The sequence below is a fragment of the Macrobrachium nipponense genome, chromosome 11 (genome assembly GCF_015104395.2).
Source record: "Macrobrachium nipponense isolate FS-2020 chromosome 11, ASM1510439v2, whole genome shotgun sequence".
NCBI classification, from domain to species: domain Eukaryota; kingdom Metazoa; phylum Arthropoda; class Malacostraca; order Decapoda; family Palaemonidae; genus Macrobrachium; species Macrobrachium nipponense.
The window spans coordinates 101,917,820-101,940,319 of record NC_061087.1 but is presented as its reverse complement, the minus strand read 5'-3'; the positions used below and the strand labels follow the sequence as shown (position 1 = coordinate 101,940,319).

Here is a 22,500-nt window from a genome sequence, read left to right as displayed (position 1 = left end):
TGCTCAAGGTGCCCAACCTGAAGTACGAGGATGACGAGGAAGACTCCGTCGGCGACCTATACGTGGAGGGACCCGAACTAGGCCTTGGGGATCTAACCACCATGGCCTCCAACGCCGCCTGTTCCTTCCTGAACGGACTGTGCATCGACGCCGCCGGAGGCGGAGGGGGCATGAACGACACGGCCGACGGCGGGGGCAACTCGACGGAGAACTGCACGACGGTGGGCGGGGAGGGGGGCTTCGAGGCCCCCGAAAAGAACTACTGGACCTTACTCCTGCTGCTCTTCCCCGTCTTCACCGTCTTCGGGAACATCCTGGTGTTGATGTCTGTTTACAAGGAGCGTTCCCTGCAGACCGTCACCAATTACTTCATCGTCTCCTTGGCCGTGGCGGATCTGCTCGTGGCGTCACTCGTCATGCCCTTCGCCGTTTATTATCTGGTGAGTACTAAGCAAAAGGGCACGGGAAAGGGGGGGAGTACCCGTTCAGGTCTTGACCCTGACCCAATAAGCCCCATAAGCAGATTTTAGGAAATAGAATTATTTATTGTTAATTCACCAGGCTTGAAGTTTTATATCTCAACTTGTTTGTTATGGAGAGTGAATGTTTGTGGGGAAATGACACAATTATATGTGTTTGTTTAATTATATCATCACTTCATCAAAACGTACATCATCAATTTCGAGGTTTGGACACAAATGGTTATTACTAGCTTATCAAGAATTAACTTTAACTAGTATCCGATTCCTATCAAATATTTCTGTCTATGCAGACACATTATACGCACATAAAAACTCACACACATGTATACATAAATATAAGTATATGTGCGTGTGTGTGTTTCTAAGTGTGTGATCGTGTACTGTACCATTTTACTTAAACTTAAACGATTATTATTTATATTGATATAGGCATTGTACTCCCTTCGTATGTTTAAAAAACATTCTTTAAAATTAAAATCAGTGCCATGATTATTATCAATTTGGCTTAAAAGTTATACAGAATTCCTTAAAATGAAATTATATACATAATGTATACGCAACCGCACACATACATACTCATGTATATATATATATATATATATATATATATATATATATATATATATATATATATATATATATATACTTCTTTGATATTCAGGAGTGACAACATTGTAATGAGCGAAAAGTGGGTTTAGATAGCTTCTGCTAATTTTGACATTAGTCTAATTGAATTCAAACGTGTGGCTGACTTATATGTTACGTACGGTTGAACAGGTTTAAAAACAGAGTATTATTTCAGATTCTCATAAAATACATTTCGAATGAGATTACCAAATAGAAACAAATAATTATATCTCGTTTTGAATCAATACTATACATAAGACGAACTGTCAGGAAGTAATTCTCGTAATGTTAAATTGAACGGTAAATGACATTATTTCGACTTCTGTGCTGAATTACTAAAAGCGTAAAAGGCCTTATCAGACACTGCTTCTATCTCGTGCCCTTTGCTAATGAGCTTTGTCTTTGAACTTTGGGTCTTATCTAAAATTGATAATGAGGGGACTGTCGCCGTTTCAACTCGTCTTCATAAGCAATGATTGTGCTAAACGTCTGTCGGTTCGCGTAGTTATTTGATCATGAAGGCCTCAGACACCTGAGTTCGTCATTCATTTGGATAAGTTGTTTATACGTAAACAACTAATCCAAATGTATGACCTACTCAGGTGTCTCATATAAACACACACACAAACATATATATATATATATATATATATATATATATATATATATATATATAATATATATATACACACACCTTTCCTCAGTCACTCAATGTTTACTGTTGGTGAACTAAGTTAATCAAAGGTTCAGTTCCCGCTCAGCAAATAAAAGAAATTCTTATTGAATGCTGTATTCGCATCGAACTGAAAAAAGAAATATTGAAGTTTTATAAAATATGCTGTCCATTATCTCTTATCACCGAGTTAAATGTTGGGGATGGTATTCAGCACTCGATTTTGCCTTATCTGCTTATCTGATTACCTGAATATCTTATAAGATATTTAAAACATCTTCACATAAAAAAAACTTATAACAGGGTGATGATGGATGTTTTGGGCATTTGGTGATTGTTGATGCAAACGAACGTTAGACAGAAAAGCACATACAAACATACACAAAGCAATATAGAAAGGCTTTTCATTTGAGGAAACAAAGCAACAATATCAAAGTATGACGTGAAATTGTTTATTTTACTTTTCGTCTGAAGTTTAAAGCAAATCTTACATCTGAAGCCACACTGACTCTGAATTTAATTTACAAATAGGCTATGCAAAACCAGTGATATTATGAATGCGAAAGAATTTTCATTAGTAACAAGATAAACAGAGAGCTAATGTCATCAAAATCATACTAAAAGAAAAAAAGGGTAAACACTCTATATTGTTTTCTCGTGCGGTCTTGCTAACCTGGTCACAAATTCGTAATGACAAAAGGGCAATACAACAAAGGTTGGAATGACTTAATTCATTTCATTCTCCAGTGACAAAGCAAATTCACAGCCCAAAATAAACATAGGTCAAATACGAAGAAGAGAGATAGTCAATAAGTGCTCAAGGATAAGTGAAATATATGTGGATTTTATTTAATAATCATTAAGTCAAAACGAAATTATCAAACTTTAGAAAAACCGAATATATTTTTTATTTCATTTGATCTTTCATTTGTTTGTTCACTTATTTATTTTGCATAGGCAAGTAAACAACATCAAACGCGCAGTGAAACGAGGAAAGAAAACCCCTAATTAATTTCAAGGTTAATCACTGGTGTTTGACCCTAATTGAACTGGGGACTGTGAGGTTCAGTGGGTTGGTGGGTCAGTGGACGGTGGGGAACTGGGTCAGTGGAAACGAATCAAGGAAACCCGAATATAGATTGGATTTCATTCTGGTCAATGAAACAACATGAATTCAATGAATTCACTCAAAGTGTTAATGTAGAATCACAGTTCTTTTAAGACCCACCTATGAATAGCCAGTGGAAATGAGAAGGGAGAGGAGGGGGAAGGAAATAAAACTAGAAAAATATAATAAAGACACCAGACGAATACAAAACGATTTCAATGAATTAACTCAAAGTGTAAATGCAGAATCACGGTTCTTTAAAGACCCCACCTATGAAAAGCCAGTGAAAATTATAAGGGGGAGGAGAGGGGTGGGGATTGCATTATGGAAGGGAAGGGGAAGGTGGGTAGGGGAAGAATGGCCTTGTCTCTTAGATGCAGATGGCACTTAACAATCCACCCTCGATCCGAGAATTGCTTAACCCGTTACTCTGGGTCATAATGAATCACACTCTTGCTAATTGCACACTCTGTTAGTCGGAGGAACTTCAGGATTTCGAGAGAGAGAGAGAGAGAGAGAGAGAGAGAGAATATTAGTAGTAGTAGTAGTAAAGGACAAAGTGCTTCGAAACGGTTGGACGAAAGAGGGACACCACTGGTACTAAACTACTCGTATTTTTCTTCGCCTGTCTCCTATTTCCCTTTTTCTTTTCCCTCCTATTTTCGCCTCCTCTCTTGTCCTCCTGTTTCTCGGGCCCATCATCGATTTCGAAATAGAAGGAAGCCATAATTAAGCCGCCGGTTACCTTCTACTGATAGTCCGTTCCTTCCTGAAGGAGGCTCAGATGCGACAGGACTCTGGATTAAAAAAAAAAAAAAAAAAAATAGTATCCCCTGAAAATAAGAGGATGGGATTTATTAGTCCTTTTTTTTTCTGTTTTCGTTTTAGGTTACTAAATACCTATGGCAGGTTTTGTGGGTTATAGCTGAAAAGTTTTCTCTCTGTTTCCATGAAATAGTTGCTACTGGATTTAATATCACTTAGATTAATAAGTTAATGACAAGGATTATACCTAGCTACTATACTTAGAAAGAATTTTTTGAGTTTAATAGCTCTTCCTATCTATGTTATTTTTTTTTATTAGATTCGTAATAAGAGACAAAGAAAATTTTTCCGTTTGATACCTTTTCCTATTTATGTTATTGGTTTTTATCAGATTCGTAATAAAAGATAAAGAAATGTTTTTGTAGTTTAGTGCTTATTCCTAGGTATGTTATTTTTATTAGATTTGTATTAAAAGATAATTTTGTTTTAGTTTAATACTTCTACCTATCTGTTATTTTTTCTATTAGACGCTTAATAAAAGACAAAATATTATTGTAATAATTATTATTATTGCCAAAACACTGAGTCGACCTTTGCAAGTCAATGTTTTTGCTCAAGGAAAGAAAGCTTTCGTAAAGTAAAGTTAAAGAACACTGACAGCTAAGTTGGAAGAAAGAGGAGACTAACGGGAAAAAAATGTAGAAAAAATAAAGACAGTTAGCAATGTAGATACGTATCACTTTATGTTGGCATATTTCACATATCTTGACTTAATTAATACGTGTTGCAACGAAACTGCACTCAAATGTCACCCTCGAAATGAAATTATTTTTCGGAACAGGGAAGGGGACAGTACACAGGATATATATTTAGTGAAATATTAATTCTTCTTCACACGATTTCAAGCAAAGTGAATTAAACTGTGAATGTGTGGAAGTGTATTTGAAAGAAAGAGATAGAGAGATTAACTGCTGGCCGATTAGACTGAGATAAATCAGAAAAATGGCTTTTGTGCTATCTAGGAGATTATCGTTTAAACTAGATATAACTGAACACTGGAGAGATTAAGATTTACCAAAAAAATGAGATAAGAGTAAAACGGGCTCTTCGTGGATATTTTGAAGTACAACCAGGTATTTTACATGCTATCAATAGTGATCTTGTTTTATTTGCATATAATTTATATATATATATATATATATATATATATATATATATATATATATATATATATATATATTATATATATATATATATATATATATATATATATATATATATATATATATATATAGTATATATATATATATATATATATATATATATATATATATATATATATATATATATTATATATATATATATATATATATATATATATATATATATATATATGACGGAAGTTCAGACATCGATCATTTAAAGTCAAGGTAGATTCGTTTTTGTAATGTTAGCATTTCGTAATCCTTAATCATACTTACATTTTTCGTACATGTTAACATCGTCACCTGCATCACCAAATATATTTCCAAGTGATATTTATAGTGTTGTAAAAAACACTCGAATCTTTCATTTTATTTATATAAACATCAAAAGTTATTGCCAAATTATTTATAGCGACACAGATATGAAAAATCTCGGCATCAGAGATTTTAAGTGAAGGATTGTTGACTATAATTTTTCCATCACAAAATAATAATAAAAAGTCATAAAGCGAAGTGAATATTCTTTAACTGTTTCACAGTGCGTTGCTTATTGTCTTTGGTTTCAATTATTTAGATGGGAGAAATTACATACCAATGAAACCGGAAAGTTATAAATGCTCATATATATATATATATATATATATATATATAATATCTATATATATATACTATATATATATATATATATATATATATATATATATATATATACATATAATATATATATATATGGCATTTATAACTTTCCGGTTATCCATCCTACATAAACAATAGAATATATCTACTATCATTAATGACACTTACTTTAGATTGCTTTTCGTGTCATGAAAAAAGGATTATTATTATTATTATTATTATTATTATTATTATTATTATTATTATTATTATTATTATTATTATTATTATTATTATTATTACATGAACCCCATTCATATGAAACAAGCCTACGAAAGAGGGCCACTATATTGAAATTCAAGCTTCCAAAGAACATGGTGATCCTTTGGAAGAAATAACAGAGGTTATAAGGACAATTTAATTCCTCTCTGTTGAATGTATAACGTGCATGTTAGCCTGTCTGTACAGACAAAATACCACAATCCTCTACGAAGGCTTGCATAAAAATGTATATACTTGGGTCGTGTAGAATCGATAATACCCAGCGTTAAACTAGGTCAGCAAGAGTCCAGTTCCCGTCCTGTGTTTAAAGTACCCGTGTCTCTACACTTTCGTGACCAGCTGTGAGAGAATATATCGTGGCTATTAGGGCAACGGATTAATGCTGTAATACCCTTATGGTTAAGGCAAATCGATGGGAAATAGTATAACGATAGGGTTTGGCAACACGCATGGAACTCTGGGTTTACAGTTTTTTACCAGGGCTACAGTTTTAAAAGGAAAATAAAACAAAAATAACAAGCTTCGTGTGAGTTTGGTTGGATGTAAAGTGCTGTGATATTCATTTCATAGAGGAGTTTATTCGAAAGACTTTACAAAAATACAAGCACATCACTATATACTTTTATTTGAAGAGATTATTATACCTAAAATAATTCACTTCGTATCTTAATAATTGTTCATATTTCTATATATTTGTCTGTTAATTCATTAAATTATCTCTTTTTTTATCTAATAACTGCTCTCTTCTTTCTGTATTTCGTAGTATCCTTTGCAACTTTTTTTTTAAATGGTCAGCAAATTCTTTGGAAGTTTGAATTTCAAGTTCCTGTAGACTTGTTCCACATGAATATGGTTCCATCTTCCGAATAATAATAATAATAATAATAATAATAATAATAATAATAATAATAATAATAATAATAATTAATAATAAAATAAAATGATAATGTATTTTGGTAGAAGACTCTCTTTTAGGCAAATGCTTTTAAAAAGAATGGCAGAATAATACTAAGAATAATGATAATAATAATGATAATAACAAAGTATTGTTATTATGATGTTAACTGATACTTACAGAAAACGTAATATCTATTCGTTTTACTTAACAAAACAAATCCTTTCGCCTCTTTGTGTGTGTCGACCTTGGTGTAACTGATTAGAATTTCATATCCAATACAGATACACTTTTATCCTGACTTTGAATAATTCCCCAACAAGCACACACACATGCACACACACATACATACACACATACACACACACGAGCGCGCGCACTCAAGCGCACTCAAGAGCGCCAAGCGCAACCATACGCATATGCTCGTCTTTCCTGGGAAACTTAACACCGTCGTGGAATTATTTGCCTTGCCTTGACTTTCATATTCTGTTCTTGATGGAGATGGATATGCAGTGTCTCGGTTTAATCTATAGTCTCTAGATGTAGATGGTGACAAAAATGGAAAGATTTTATTTTTTTATTTTTTGACGAATTCAGAGAATAAAAACCTTTATTTTATATACATTTTCATTTTATTTTATTTAGTTATTTATTTATTTTTTGCAGCCGAAAGCTTTCGTTAGACTTGCATGAAATCTAAAGATATTAAGAATATTAGGAGAGTCTGATGGCTCGTGGAGGTGCAGAGTGTATATGAGCGTACGAACACACTCACACACACACACATATATATATATGTATAATGTGTGTTAGTGTGTATGTACGTATATTTGCACATTTTTATATGACCAATATACCCGCCCCATTACAGACCTGCTGGGAACACACCAATCTAATGTTTTGCGAAGACCGACTTGTTCCCCTGTATATTATCACAAGTCCATACGAATAAGTAATGATTACACTCAGTGATACAGTATTGGAACAGAATACTGATTCTTGTCTAAAAGAATCAAATGATTGTGCTATCTGCTGCGTAAAAGGATCAAATAAAAATGCATAAAAGTCTCGGTTGCTTGAGAGTGTAAATATGGTGTTTGTTTCGTCTTTCTCATAATTGCAAGGTTCAGACACAACCGACTTTGTCTATAATGGGGATCCTGGTACTCGATCGTGCACAGTAATTGCAGTGGAGGCTTTTTTTTCTTATAGTATGATACGCGATGCATTCCGGGGGATATGTGTATGAGAGAGAGAGAGAGAGAGAGAGAGAGAGAGAGAGAGAAGAGAGGGGGGGCGGGGAGGGAGGGAGGTCACGAAGTATTTTAACACAGAAAACCCCTGTTGAATAGGATGGCTACGTCTTAGTTATGAGAGAGAGAGAGAGGCGGGGGGAGGTGACGAAGTGTTTTAACACGGAAAACCTTGTTGAATAGGATGGCTACGTCTTGGCTATGAGAGAGAGAGAGAGAGAGAGAGAGAGAGAGAGAGAGAGAGAGAGATGAGTGGGGGGGGTGGGGGGAGGTCACAAAGTATTTCAACACAGAAAACCTTGTTGAATAGGATGGCTACGTCTTGGTAATGTTATGCAACTGCCCATAATTAATCAGTGGAGAGGGAGGAGGCGGCGGGGGCGGGGGTCGTCTGTCATCATTCACTCTCTCGGTTAGATTTCTTGGCCATGAAGGGGAATGTGGGGTTTTTTTTGCTTTGACTTGGAACTATAACTCGAAGGTTTGTCTTTTGATGAGACTTTCGTGTGATGCTGGGTTTGAATGGTAGAGAGATTCAAGTTTCTCTCCCAGTGCATTTCGTCACGTCCAGAAGGTCTCCCGTATAAAGTAAAATATTACACACACACACACACACACACACACACACACACACATATATATATATATATATATATATATATATATATATATTATATAAACATATGTATATATATATATATTATATTATATATAATATATATATATATATATATATACATATATATATATATATATATATATATATCTATATATATATATATATATATATATATGATCTATATTTATATATATTATTGGGATTTGTAATTTTATTTCATCATGGTTTGGTCAAAATGGGGAAGATATAAATATATATATATATATATATATATATATATATATATATTATATATATATATATATATTTATATATATAATATATACATGTATATATACATATATATATATATATGCTTAAAAATCACAGTAGATGCACGTGACTTCATAAATAGCGAATACCACGGGCAAATGATAGTCAGGAATCCAAGCGCTTTCGTCTTTATTCAGACATCGTCAAGGAGCTACTTGACGATGTCTGAATAAAGACGAAAGCGCTTGGATTCCTGACTATCATTTCCCGTGGTAATTCGCTTATATTATATAATTATATATATATATATATATATATATATAAAATATATCTATATATATTATATATATATGTATATATATATATATATATATATATATATATATATAGAGAGAGAGAGAGAGAGAGAGAGAGAGAGAGAGAGAGAGAGATTTTTTCTCTCTCCTCCACGAACGTAGTGGTAAGTCCTGTCCTGCCAGTGAGTGTATGTGCCTGTGTGTGTGTGTGTGCGTGTGTGTTGTGTGTGTCTATAGAGGCATCCAACCCATCATTCTATCAAATTGCTTTTCATTGGTCCATAGAATCAATAGCGTCACTTCTCCTCCTCCCCTTCTATATGGCCTCGGACGGAGGTCCACAGCTTATGTTTGTTTCACCCCATAAGCCTCTTTCGGCCTTCGCTATAAATATAACGAATAAAGGAATTCCTTTTTTTTTTCTTTTTTTTTCTTTTATTTTAGGGTTCACACTCGTCGAGTTTGGTCATTCATCCTTGCCGTTGTTAACGGTTACTTACTGTGCATTACTGTTATAAGTGGTTAATTATTGTGCATTAAAACTTAGTATTTGAAGCGGTTACTTATTGTGCATTAATGCTTACTGGTGTAAGTGGCTATTTATTGTGCATTAATACTTACCATTGTAAATCGTTACTTATTGTGCATTAATATTGTAATTGGTAACTTATTGTGCATTCATTTAATACTTACTATTGAAAGTGGTTACTTATTATGCATTAATACTTACTATTTGAAGTCGTTACTTATTGTACATTAATATTTTAAGTGAGTACTTACTGTGTACTAATACATACTATTGTAAGTGGTTACTTATTGTGCATTAATACTTACTGTTATAAGTAGTTACTTATAGTGCATTAAGACTTACTATTGTAAGTGGTTACTTATCGTGCATTAATACTTACTACTTTAATTGTTACTTATTGTGCATCAATATTGCAAGTGGTTACTTAATTTGCATTAATACTGTAAGTGGTTACTTATTGTGGATTAACAGCTAGTGTTGTAAATGGTTACTTATTGTGCACTAACGCTTACTATTGCAAGTTGTTACTTATTGTGCATTAATACTTACTGTTATAAGTGGTTACTTGTCGTGCCTTAATAACTTATTATAAGTGGTTTCCTATTTTTCATTAATACTTACTATTGTGAGTGGTTACTGATTGTGCATTCATACCTACTATTGTACGTGGTTAATTATTGTGCATTAATGCTTACAATTGTAAGTGTTTTTCTTTTTTTATTTTGCATTAATACTTACTATCGTCAGTTGCTACTTATGTTCAAAGATCATGTATTTTGTGCTAAGGATTTTAATCATAGCTTTTTTATTACATTTTAGTGTTGTAATTGGTTGAATTTGTCATTAATTTTTCTTAAGTGGTTACTTATTGTGCATTTTTACTATTGTAAGTTGTCGCATATTTTCATAAGTCATGACTTCTGTCCTTCAAGGTCTTAACCGTAATCCATGAATTATTTCTTGTCAATTTCAAATTATATAATTTTTAATCTTACTGCGTAAATACTGCAAAGATAAACTATTATGTATAAGGAACACACAATCCTTACATGTCTACAATGGAGAACATAACGTCAGAATAACTTCATTCAATCTATTGCAAAGGAATTCTTATTCTAAGGTGAAAAATCATTTCCATTCAGGAAACTTTGTTTTGGAAAAACCTTCCACCAAAGATTGTTTTGATATTTCATTATCGGAGACCGAATGTTAAAAAAAAATAAATAAATAAATAAAAACTTTCGTTTTACGATAGTATCTGTGTTGGCCTCTGACTTTCGATAAAAAAATGTATAAAAATCGACTAGCGGATAATGATATAATATACATTATTTACGTCTCACGTACTAGAAAGCAACAAATGCATCCAGTTTCTTGTTTTTGTTTTGTTTTATTTGTGTGTGTATATATATATATATATATATATATATATATATATATATATATGTGTGTGTGTGTGTGTGTGTGTGTGTGTGTGTGTGTGTACGTACATGTGTTTAATTAAGAGTAAACCTATTGACAAGTAAGTTATTCAGTAGCAAATGTAAGAAGTTTTTTCGGTCCTGAGATATTTGTATTGTTTAAAGTTTACGATAAACCTGTTACGAACATATATATGATAAAATGAAAATGAATCAATTCATAAAAATGCAATTTTGACAGTGTTTAAGACCGTGTATAAGGATAATAATAAACAGAAAACAAGACAGATAAGCGAGAATGAAAGTGAACTGTCGGAACACGATCAGGAAAAGGAATGAAAGAAAATAAGTAAAAAAATAAAGAGAGAGAAAAAATGGCCTCTTGTGTTGTCGAGGGCTGTGTTGCCAGGTTGGTTGATGAAGACGTCTTGGGGGCGGCCTTGAAGTGCCTGACTTGAGTAAGCAATCCCAAGCTAACAGGTTAATGGCAGATGACTTATTGTCCTTTTCTATGAAGGATATATAATGGTTCCGACATCCTGCATCCTAAATAAACAGTCGGGAATCCTACCGCTTACATTTGTTTGTTTTTATCTCTCGCCTCCCTGAAGTGACGAATGAAAAATAGATCAGCACTTAGGCCTCATCTGTGTCGAGACTTGAGTGTGGCTCTCTCTCTCTCTCTCTCTCTCTCTCTCTCTCTCTCTCTCTCTCTCTCTGTGGCTAATGGCTATTGTTTTCATGACTGAATCGCCTCGGTTAAGATTAAGTTGTCTATATTCCTGTTATTAAATGTATATAAACCTCTGTGTAAATATATGCATATCTATATATATATATATACTATATATATATATATATATATATATATATATATATATATATATATATATATATATATAATATGTGTACATATATTTATATATATATATATTATTATATATCACATCACATACACACACACGACGTACACGACACACAATATATATATATATATATATATATATATATATATATATATATATGATATATATATATATATATTTAGGTATATATATATATATATCTATTTAATATTAATGATATACTAGTACTTTTATAGTTATTTGAAAGTAATGCTGTTCTGTATTACAGTAAGGGAGGAACTGTTTAATCTCTGTTAAATGTATTCTGGAGTGCTTTACTTCATAGAAATTTAATAATGTATTACTTACGTTATAATTCTCGCTTTGAAATGAATATATATATATGTTGTCTGTCAACACCGCTAGTTTGTATTGTAATTTAATGTTTGACAGATGCTCTGACAATCAACTCGTTTTGAAAAAAAAAAGAAATAAGATACAATTGAACACTTCCTGTACTTGGTTGAAACAAAACATCATTTAAAACAAATGTATTTTGAAACAAGACTTATGCTTTTTGTTAACCGCAAAGTTACTCAATATTAAAATTGTTACGCGTTGAAAAGACATCGTCAGTATCGACCTTTGCCACGTAAAAAACAAACACAAACAAACAAACAAAAAATAACACACACACACACACACACACACACACACACCCCAAATGTACTTCAAATATACTGAAGAAACACATATGCTTCCCTCTCAGAGGGAGCATATGGTTTTGTCGAATATAATTCTTGTCCATATTGTATTGTGGGTTTACCTTTTCAAATTGTGACGTGTTTCCAGAAGTATATTGCGGTCAGTAAATTGTAGTGTATAAGATCTCTCCCTCCTTTGTTTCATTTCTCTTTCATTTTTTTATTTATTATCTAGTTCTTTATTGTTTTTCTCTGTATCGCGTGATTTAAGAAAAAATTAAAATGTGACATATAATCCGAAGTATATTTTGAAAAATAGACTCGAGTGGATAAGATCCCTTCTGTCTTCGTTTTTGGTCTATTTTTCTCCAATTTTTTACTTTTTTCTTTTTTCTTCTTTAGTTGTTGACCTTTTTTTTCTCGCCTCGAATCTCTAACCAAGCAATTTTTAAATTTTCTATTTTTTTTATTTCTTCTCCAATTCTTGACTTTTTATTTATTTTTTTTTTCTCGCCAGGCAAAGAAGGGCTAAATGGCTTTGGGTTACACAATTCGCTTACACACTTCGCTTTTATTATTAGTTGTGGAAGTGAAGGCTTTATATATATATAATATATATATATATTATATATATATATATATATATATATATATATATATATATACTATACTATATATATATATATATATATATATATATACTATATATATATATATATATATATATTAACTTAAGCCTAAGATTACTTTGTTTTGGCCCTGTAATAAAACAAATGTTCCAAGAGGATTTGAAAAACAGAGTAAAGAGTAGAGAGAGAGAGAGAGAAGAGAGAGAGAGAGAGAGAGAGAGAGAGAGAGGTCTCAGTGTGAATTTCGATTCAGCATCGCTTCTAGATCTCTAAAAAAAGGGGGGAGCTTTTTCTTTGTTTATTTCTCCTGGGGTTATTTTCGTCAGTCTGTGGATGTACTTCTCCCCTTTTATAATAAATTTATCAGGTTTGTTTTATAAATACAAGAACGGTGAATGTTTTTTTTTTTTATTTTTACTAAAGAATGCTTCGTGCTTCATACCTTTCTTGGCATAATATTTATACATTTTCATTATGTTTTCATAATATTTATGATTCAAACGTTCAAGCGGAGATGCGATGCACTACTACCCCACAAAAAATTCATCTTGTATTTTGATAGACACGAGAAAGGTTATAATTCTTCTCATTTAAGATCATGTATATTATAGGAATTGGAAAAGTGAGTAAACTGGGCAAATAGAATTAGTGTATACTTACGTGATCGTGTAATGCCAGCGAATACGACGTTGTTTGATATATTGAATTTACGCCTTCTAAAAAGTCATATTTTATTTTTCTGTAAAATTAAACTATTTGAGATGACTTCCTCCATCCGTCTGCACTTTTTCTGTCCGCCCGCATATCTTAAAAACCGCTGAGGCTAGAGGGCTGCAAATTGGTATGTTAATCATCCACCATGTGTGTGTGTGTGTACATATTCACTGTGGTGTGTTTGTATAGGCATTGGTCTGTGTATTTGGAATATAGGTTTGAGTGTATTAGTAAGGCATCTTTGTTATGGCTCTTTTTATATATTATATATATATATATATATATATATATATATATCATATATATATATATATATATATATTGTTGAGTCTGTGTATATGTATAGTTATGTTGGTGTATGAGCAAGCATTTGTAATTAGTGTAATTTTATGAGCATTTTAAGTCTGGGTTTCCTTGCTTGCATGAGACTGGGTATGTATAACATCGCTTGCTTGTCCATTTCTGCTTGGAGGCTTGCATGTGTATAGTCATATTTATATGTGTTAGCTTATGCTAAAATGCGTTTGTGAATGCAGGTTTGTGTCTCTATGTTGTTGGGGATCTTACGTATGTGCAGTCATGCTCGAATGTGTCTAGGTTAGTGAGTTGATTTGCCTACGTTTAGCTACGCTTGTATACAAGTTATTTCGCCTCTGGCTTTGCATACGTTTGTCACTGTTTGTGTGTCTATCTTCATGCTTAGGTTTCGATATATATAGGCGTGTTTGTGTGACTATTTTGTTTGTGTTGGTGTGCATATCTAAACTCTACATGAGTGTAAATCATTGTGTAAAGGGTTGTGTATGCAAACCCGGCTTGTATATTAGTTCTTGTGTGTGGGTCTGTGTATGCGTAACTTTGTTTATTTTCTGGTGTGTAGATTTTCTTGTGTAACTTTTGTGTACATTATTGTGTGACTATTTGCTTATATAAACCTCTTTGTGTTTAGGCCTGCGTATGTGTAGGCATGTTTGTTCAACCTCTACTTTCGTGTATATTACTGCACGTGTGTTTGTGTATGCAAACCCGGCCACAAACACTGTTTACAAGTCCGTTTTTGGGCGTAGTACAGCCTCTGTTTTTGTTTGTTACTGTGTGCGTGTTTGTGTATATAAACCCGGCGTGCACGTCCTTTTTCGTGTGTGGATCCGCGTATGTGCGTAATATTGCGTGCCGCTTTGTGTAAACAAACCTGTCTTGTATATCCTTTTATGTGGATACTAAATTTCTAAACACGAATTCGTGTATGCGCAAACTCAGTTTCCAACTTACCTTTGTGTGTGTGTATTTTGTCCGCGTTGGGTATTTGTTTTTTTATTCTTCCCCCGCGTATTTTTGTGCGACAAAGGGGGGGAACGTTTGTGCACCACGAGCGTTTGTGTAAGTATAGCAGCAACGGCGCGTGGCTCCAGGAACCAAATTTGTCCCTCCATAATTGTTATTTGCATCTTCGTTATGCGCAGGTGATGCCAACCTCAGTCACATATAGGCGGCCGGCGAGGAGAGAGGAGGATTCACATCTCCATCAGGCTTCGTTTGTTCCCATTCTCATTTTTAGCCGCTCGAGGAGCTGGACAGCTAAATTATATGCAGCAATAGCGGCGTTAATTCTCCAGCAGATTTACATAAGGAGTTCGGCCGTTCTCTCTCTCTCTCTCTCTCTCTCTCTCTCTCTCTCTCTCTCTCCCTGCTCTGTGATTCGTTTGTATCGTGGCTTTTTGCTGCAGAGAGAGAGAGAGAGAGAGAGAGAGAGAGAGAGAGAGAGAGATGTGGGTGCTAATGATGTTACAGCAGAATAGGATGTGAGAAACAGAGAGATAGAAACGATACTGATAGTGGTGTAGGAAGGGGTGTTAGAGAGAGAGAGAGAGAGCGAGAGAGAGAGCGAGAAAGTAATGATGTTTTGGTAATATCATGTAGTGGGTAGGAGATTCAGAGGTGGGGGGAGGAAGGGGTGTGGGTATAGTACCCATTCTCATAGCCTTACGGGAAATGAGTATATCTTTAAAGAGAGAGAGAGAGAGAGAGAGAGAGAGAGAGAGAGAGCAGAATGAAAATAGGCCACCGACAAACCAGTAAAAAAACGGATATAAATAATATGATTACCTATCAAAGAGGAGATTTATCAATGCCATTCAAGTTCCTCTCCCCAAATCCCCCCCCCCACTACCCCCCCCACCCCACCCCCACCCCACCCCAACCCCACCCCCCAAAAGAAATAAAAATGGGAATAACTCAAAAAAATAAGAAGGCTAACAACTTCAATAACGGAGTCGATTCGATTCCTAGTTTGCATACATCTCCGGAACGAACAGAGCTTAAATTCTTATGCTCTGCTTGTGCCTCCCTCAAGCATAAGCATCCGTTGCTGGAATATAAGAGAGAGAGAGAGAGAGAGAGAGAGAGAGAGAGAGAGAGAGTATATCCTGATGATGATAAATACATTATGGGAAGCGAAGGTATTAGGGAGAGAGAGAGAGAGAGACTGATGGTATCATAAGAGAGCAGGTGTTTGAGAGAGATAGAGAAAGAAAGAGATAGAGAGAGAGAAATTGATGGTATCATAAGAAGAGAAGGCGTTAAAGACAGACAGAGAGAGAGAGAGAGAGAGAGAGAGAGAGAGAGAGAGAGAGAGAGAGAGCACTGGCTGATTTTCGATTTACTCCTTCCGTCATTCCATTCGGATCTCATAATAACCGCAGATGAATAATTCACCAGACTGTTTATCAAAAGCGTTTGATTTACCGGATGATGAGTTCAGTTTTTCGTGGGTCCTGTGATGACTCGTGTTTGCGATAATGATAAGAAAAATGATGATGATGATGATGATAATGATAACGACGATCAGGATGATCTTGAAGCTTCGATCACTCTATCCTATGAGTGTTTTGTGATAGATATTATTATTATTATTATTATTATTATTATTCAGAAGATGAACGCTATTCATGTGGAACGAGACCACCAAATGGGTCATTGTCTTGGAATTCAAGCTTCTAAAGAATATAATAATAATAATAATAATAATAATAATAATAATAATAATAATAATAATAATAATAATAATAATAATAATAATAATAATAATAATTAGGAAGAAGTAAGACGAGGTAAAAGGAAATATAGAGAGAAGAGACCCGACTTATTAAAAAGAAAACAATATTGATAAATTATCAAATAGATAAAAATGTATTTGAGACTGCATATTTAATATTCGGAATGCTTTGTGTACTGCGTTTGAAACAGAAATATTCTGATATTTTATTTGTGGCACGTTAGTCCTGATATTTAAAGCTGCGAATGCCCATTAAAAATGTTTTTTTTTTTAAATAACCATAAAAATAATATCTTTTGTGTCTGAAATCTGTAAAAGTACTTCTATTAGTATAAATGTAGTAACAGATGATTATCTTAAATAAGTTTTGTTTAAGAAATACGATAAAAACAAGAAAAGAGGTACGACATGCGGAAAAAACGTCATTTCAAAAACGTAAATAATTGATGAGGGATCAAGCCATGACCCAGCAGAACGCCCCCCCCCCCCCCCCCCCCCGCAACCCCCCACCTCCACAATTCTGCCAACGGATACGATGACCGCTCGCTTCACAAGTAATGAAACGGATTACTGGACTGTTATCTCCGTTTGTCCGGCATAAATACATCCCGAAGCTGATCCGGATTATTCTCTAGCCTTGTCGGTGCCTTCTCTGATTACCTGATTAATTAATGAGCGAATGTATGACAGGGATTTGTCCGATGAAATGTTCAGTTGCCTATCCCTGCCAATGCTTAATGTTTCATATTTGGATTCATGTCCATCTTGCCTGTGATGCCGCGTGACATGTATTGATATGAATGCTTCTATACATCAGCACAGTTATACTTAATACATTTATAATGTATTTCCCATTACCTTCTTTTATGTATTTCGGATAAATGACATATTCTTTGGACGGTTGAATTTCAATTCAGTGACCCTTTGGTGGGCTAGTTCCATATGAATAGAGTTCATCTTTTTGAATAATAATAATAATAATAATAATAATAATAATAATAATAATATAATAATAATAATAATAATAATCCCCTATAATAAAGCCCTCCACTGGCCTGTGCAAGAAACATCAGCTACCTTGCAGTAATAAGTGGTACGAGCACCAACCTGAAGGAGTGATAGAAAACGATCAGGCAAAGATCCTCTGGGACTATGGTATCAGAACGGATAGGGTGAATACGTGCAAACAGACCAGACGTGACGTTGATTGACAAGTCAAGAAGAAAGTATCACTCATTGATGTCGCAATACCATGGGACACCAGAGTTGAAGAGAAAGAGAGGGAGGGAAAAATGGATAAGTATCAAGATCTGAAAATAGAAATAAGAAGGATATGGATATGCCAGTGGAATCGTACCCATATCATAGGAGCACTAGGCACGATCCCAAGATCCCTGAAAAGGAATCTAGAAAAACTAGAGGCTGAAGTAGCTCTCCAGGACTCATGCAGAAGAGTGTGAATCTAGAAACGGCCCACATAGTAAGAAAAGTGATGGACTCCCTAAGGAGGCAGGATGCAACCCTGGAACCCACACTATAAATACCACCCAGTCGAATTGGAGGACTGTGATAGAGCAAAAAAAAAAAAAAATAATATAATAAATAATAATAATAATAATATAATAATAATAATAATAATTAATAATAATAGTAAATATTTTAATGAAAATAATGGCTATTTCAGCAGCGTTTATTTTGTATTGAGAAGTTTCTCTGTTCTTCCAAACAAATATAGAAGTTTTTATCTCTCTCTCTCTCTCTCTCTCTCTCTCTCTCTCTCTCTCTCTCTCTCTCTCTCCTCTCTCTCTCAATAAAATCTGTATAAATGAAGGTCTTCTTCAGCGTATAATAATAATAATAATAATAATAATATAATTAATAATAATAATAATAATAATAATAATAATAATAATAATATAATAATAATATAGTGTTTTTTGTATCTGTATATACGATTATGTATGACACCCGTCCGTACCTGTGCTAATCCAAGATCTGGACACTGGTAACACAAATTGAGATCAGGGTGGAAAGAGATAATCTGAGCTAATCCTGTTACTGAATTAATTAAGTGACAAAGAGACTGTACATTGGCCTAAGTACTACGAGTGCTTACGCATAAATAAGACATGGGGATGCAGTAGCTTATTGGATTTACGTAAATGTAGGATGAGGTTGTTAAAACATGACGAGAGAAAAATATCATAACTGGGATTCTGATAACTTGATACACATTGATAAAATCATACATGAATATAAAAAAATTTCGTAGCTCGAATCGAGTCATATAATCGAAATCTATCATATGTAAATGGATACTTTTACCTAATTATTGAAAATTCCTTTAAAACACGAAGATACTTCAATAGAATATGAATTTGTTTTAAAGGTTAAAGTGCCTCTGGTAACGATATAGTCCAGGCCACCACCGGGCCGCGGCTAAAATTTCCTAGGCCGCTGCTCATTTATCATTTGATTTTCGGCAGCATTGATATACGAAGTACAGAAAACTCGACTGCGCGGAAGTAACTTCTGCGCATTATTTAAGTTGTTTTAAATGAAAACTGAAAAGACGAACTTATGCCTAACCAAGTCAACAAGAGCCACTTGAGATATTTCCTTCAAAATCACAAACAACCTTGAAGAAACTGAAATCATGAAACTGATTTCAACTTCGTGGGAAGTGCAAGAATGGCAAAAACAACAACAACAACATAATCCCTTTCAAAACACGTTTTGACTCACTGATAACTCTGGCGATGCTAGCCGGCTAAATCAGAGATAGGAAAAACAAATCGGGTTTTTTTTGTGTTGATCTTGTAAATGGCTGTTAGGAGAACGTTTCCAATTCAGCTTCCAAAAAAAAACTAATATATATTGAGATGTTGTGAGATGTGCCATGTCTTACCTAGGCCGGATAGTGTTTTGATATGATTTTTTTTTTTTGATGCGTTGAAATCTAAATGATTCATAAAGATGCGTTTGGTTTGAGTGGGCGAATCAAAATGTTTGATGATGTTTGAGGATATAGGGATATCAACGTGAATCTTTTGGAAAAAGTGGACATGGCGTGGTTGTACGTAGATTCCTCCTGTGTATACAAACATACACATGCTCACGCGCGCACACACTATACAGTAAATGAATTGTAGATATTATATATAGTATATATATATATATTATATATATATATATATATTATATATATATATACTGTATATGTATGTAGTATACACACACACTACACATATATATATATAAATATATATATATATATATATATATATATATATATATATATATATATATAGAGCATGCATGTGCGGGTGTGTGTTTGTGTGTGTGTGTGTTAAATACGTCTAAGTCCTTCAAAGCTTATCAACGTCCAACCAGCAGCGATTATTAAATACACAAAGGAAATTTTTATCTCATTAATGGTTCTATGCTGCTTTAAGCTGTTGCTGCTCTTAGCATATCAAAAGATCACGTAAAATTTATTGAGCAAGGGAGAAGGGGAGAAAGAATAATATGACGAGAGCTTTAAAACCTTGAAGAAGTGTCTCTCTCTCTCTCTCTCTCTCTCTCTCTCTCTCTCTCTCTCTCTCTCTTAATTTTTGTTGACCTGCCTTAAAGAATAACTAGCAATTTTAGGTTCAGTGCTATAGATGCACTTCTTATTTATGGAAAGTTCAAACTTTTGTGTATATATATATATATATATATATATATATATATATATATATATATATATATATATACTATATATGTATATCTATATATATATATATATATATATATATATATATATATATATATATATATATATATATATATATATATATATATATATATATATATATATATATATTCATTATTTATTTTATGTCTCATTTCCAAGCGGAACTGTTACATCGTTTGCCGATATCCGTGAACAAATCCCTAGAAGTGCCCACAATCATCAATGACCTTTCCTTGTATATAACTTCTTGTCACGGAATATCATGATCATTTCCCTCTACGGATAAATGGGGTGGGCTGCTTCCTCTCTCTCTCTCTCTCTCTCTCTCTCTCTCTCTCTCTCTCTCTCTCTCATTTTTTGGTTAAGGTTGACTCCTAATCGATGTTTGGTAAAAAAAAAAAAGGATGCAAAGATGATATTGTTAAAGGAGACAGTCCATACTCCACGTATAGCGAGAGAGAGAGAGAGAGAGAGAGAGAGAGAGAGAGAGAGAGAGAGAGAGAGAGGAGAAGCATCTATTTTGTAATTGGTTGGCCGTCTATCAATCTATCTATCTGGATAGATGATTTTCTTAAGTATAAATCTACGTAAAGAAAAAAAAGAATACATTCCTCATATATATTTAATTCTAGTTTGTTTTGACGCCTTCTCATGCTCACTAGTCATACAAATAAAGCATTAGTCCTGGCATAAGGCCACTCCAATCTAGGAAAGGTATTTAGAGAAATATAACAAAATAACAAATATGCTGTCTGTTCTCGTCTAAATAGCACTGGTGAAGACATTAAAGAAAAGAATCTTCATTTGCATAAGGCCACTCCAATTTTAACAAAATAATTTATGAAATATAATGAATTAATAAAATATACAAATAGCTTGCCCGACCTTTTATGTACAAATGGAACCACTGTAGTATAAAATTACGATGTACTTCACTCTAACCACATCCGTTAAATAAATGAAAAGAGAAAATCAACTAACACACTCAGTTTAAATGTCAAAAAAGCAAAAAAATAAAAAATAAATAGAATACAAATAGGTTGCCTGTCCTTTTCCCTAAATAATACTGCTGGAGTATACATTTACAGTTACATTTACATATACATTTTTCTCTGTGTTTTTTGCCTTTTATTTACTTGCTGTATATACAGTATGTAGTGTATACATCTCTCACACCAGTAATCGTGAATGACATGAACAAGGGAATTCCATCCTGTTACCTTACCTGCACAGGTATTATCCTACCTTCTGCATTCAAGTTAGTTGTTGGCATTCTTATTTTGTCCTTGCTCTTTCTGCGGTTGTGTGTGAGAGAGAGAGAGAGAGAGAGAGAGAGGAGAGAGAGAGAGAGAGGGTGGGGTGGCATTTGTGTGCCTGCGAGGTAGAGAGAGTTGGAGTGTGAGCGTGTGAGAGAGAGGGAATGGACATCAGTTTGACAGACAGTTTGCAGTTTCTGTGGCTTTTGTGAAGAGAGAGAGAGAGAGAGAGAGAGAGAGCCTTACCTTACCTTGCAGACCTTACAGCTCGTTCGGGTTGCCCCAAATCCCTCAGTGTGAGGCACCTCGAATAAGAGAGAGAGAGAGAGAGAGAAGAGTTCGTTTACCTATGAGGCAGAGAAAGTGTGTGAAAGAGGAGAGAGATAACGCTGTTTTTGAGAGATAACGTCAGTGCTTTTGAATGTGAGTGTGTGTGAGAGAGAGAGAGAGAGATCCCCATCTCTGTGTACGGCCAGCCTCACGTCGGGTGGAGGAATGAAAATAAACATGGAAGTTATGTTGCAAAGTGACTGACT

General features: G+C 33.9%; 1 protein-coding gene across 2 annotated transcripts in view; it reads left to right on the top strand.

The window, feature by feature from the left end:
* LOC135207991 (alpha-1D adrenergic receptor-like) overlaps positions 1-22,500 on the top strand; it is a 267,109-nt gene that overhangs the window by 630 nt on the left and 243,979 nt on the right. For both annotated transcript variants that reach the window (XM_064240075.1, XM_064240083.1), the window contains exon 1: positions 1-440. This exon is cut by the window's left edge. In XM_064240075.1, the coding sequence (XP_064096145.1) occupies positions 1-440 (440 nt within the window). The remainder of the gene's footprint in view (positions 441-22,500) is intronic.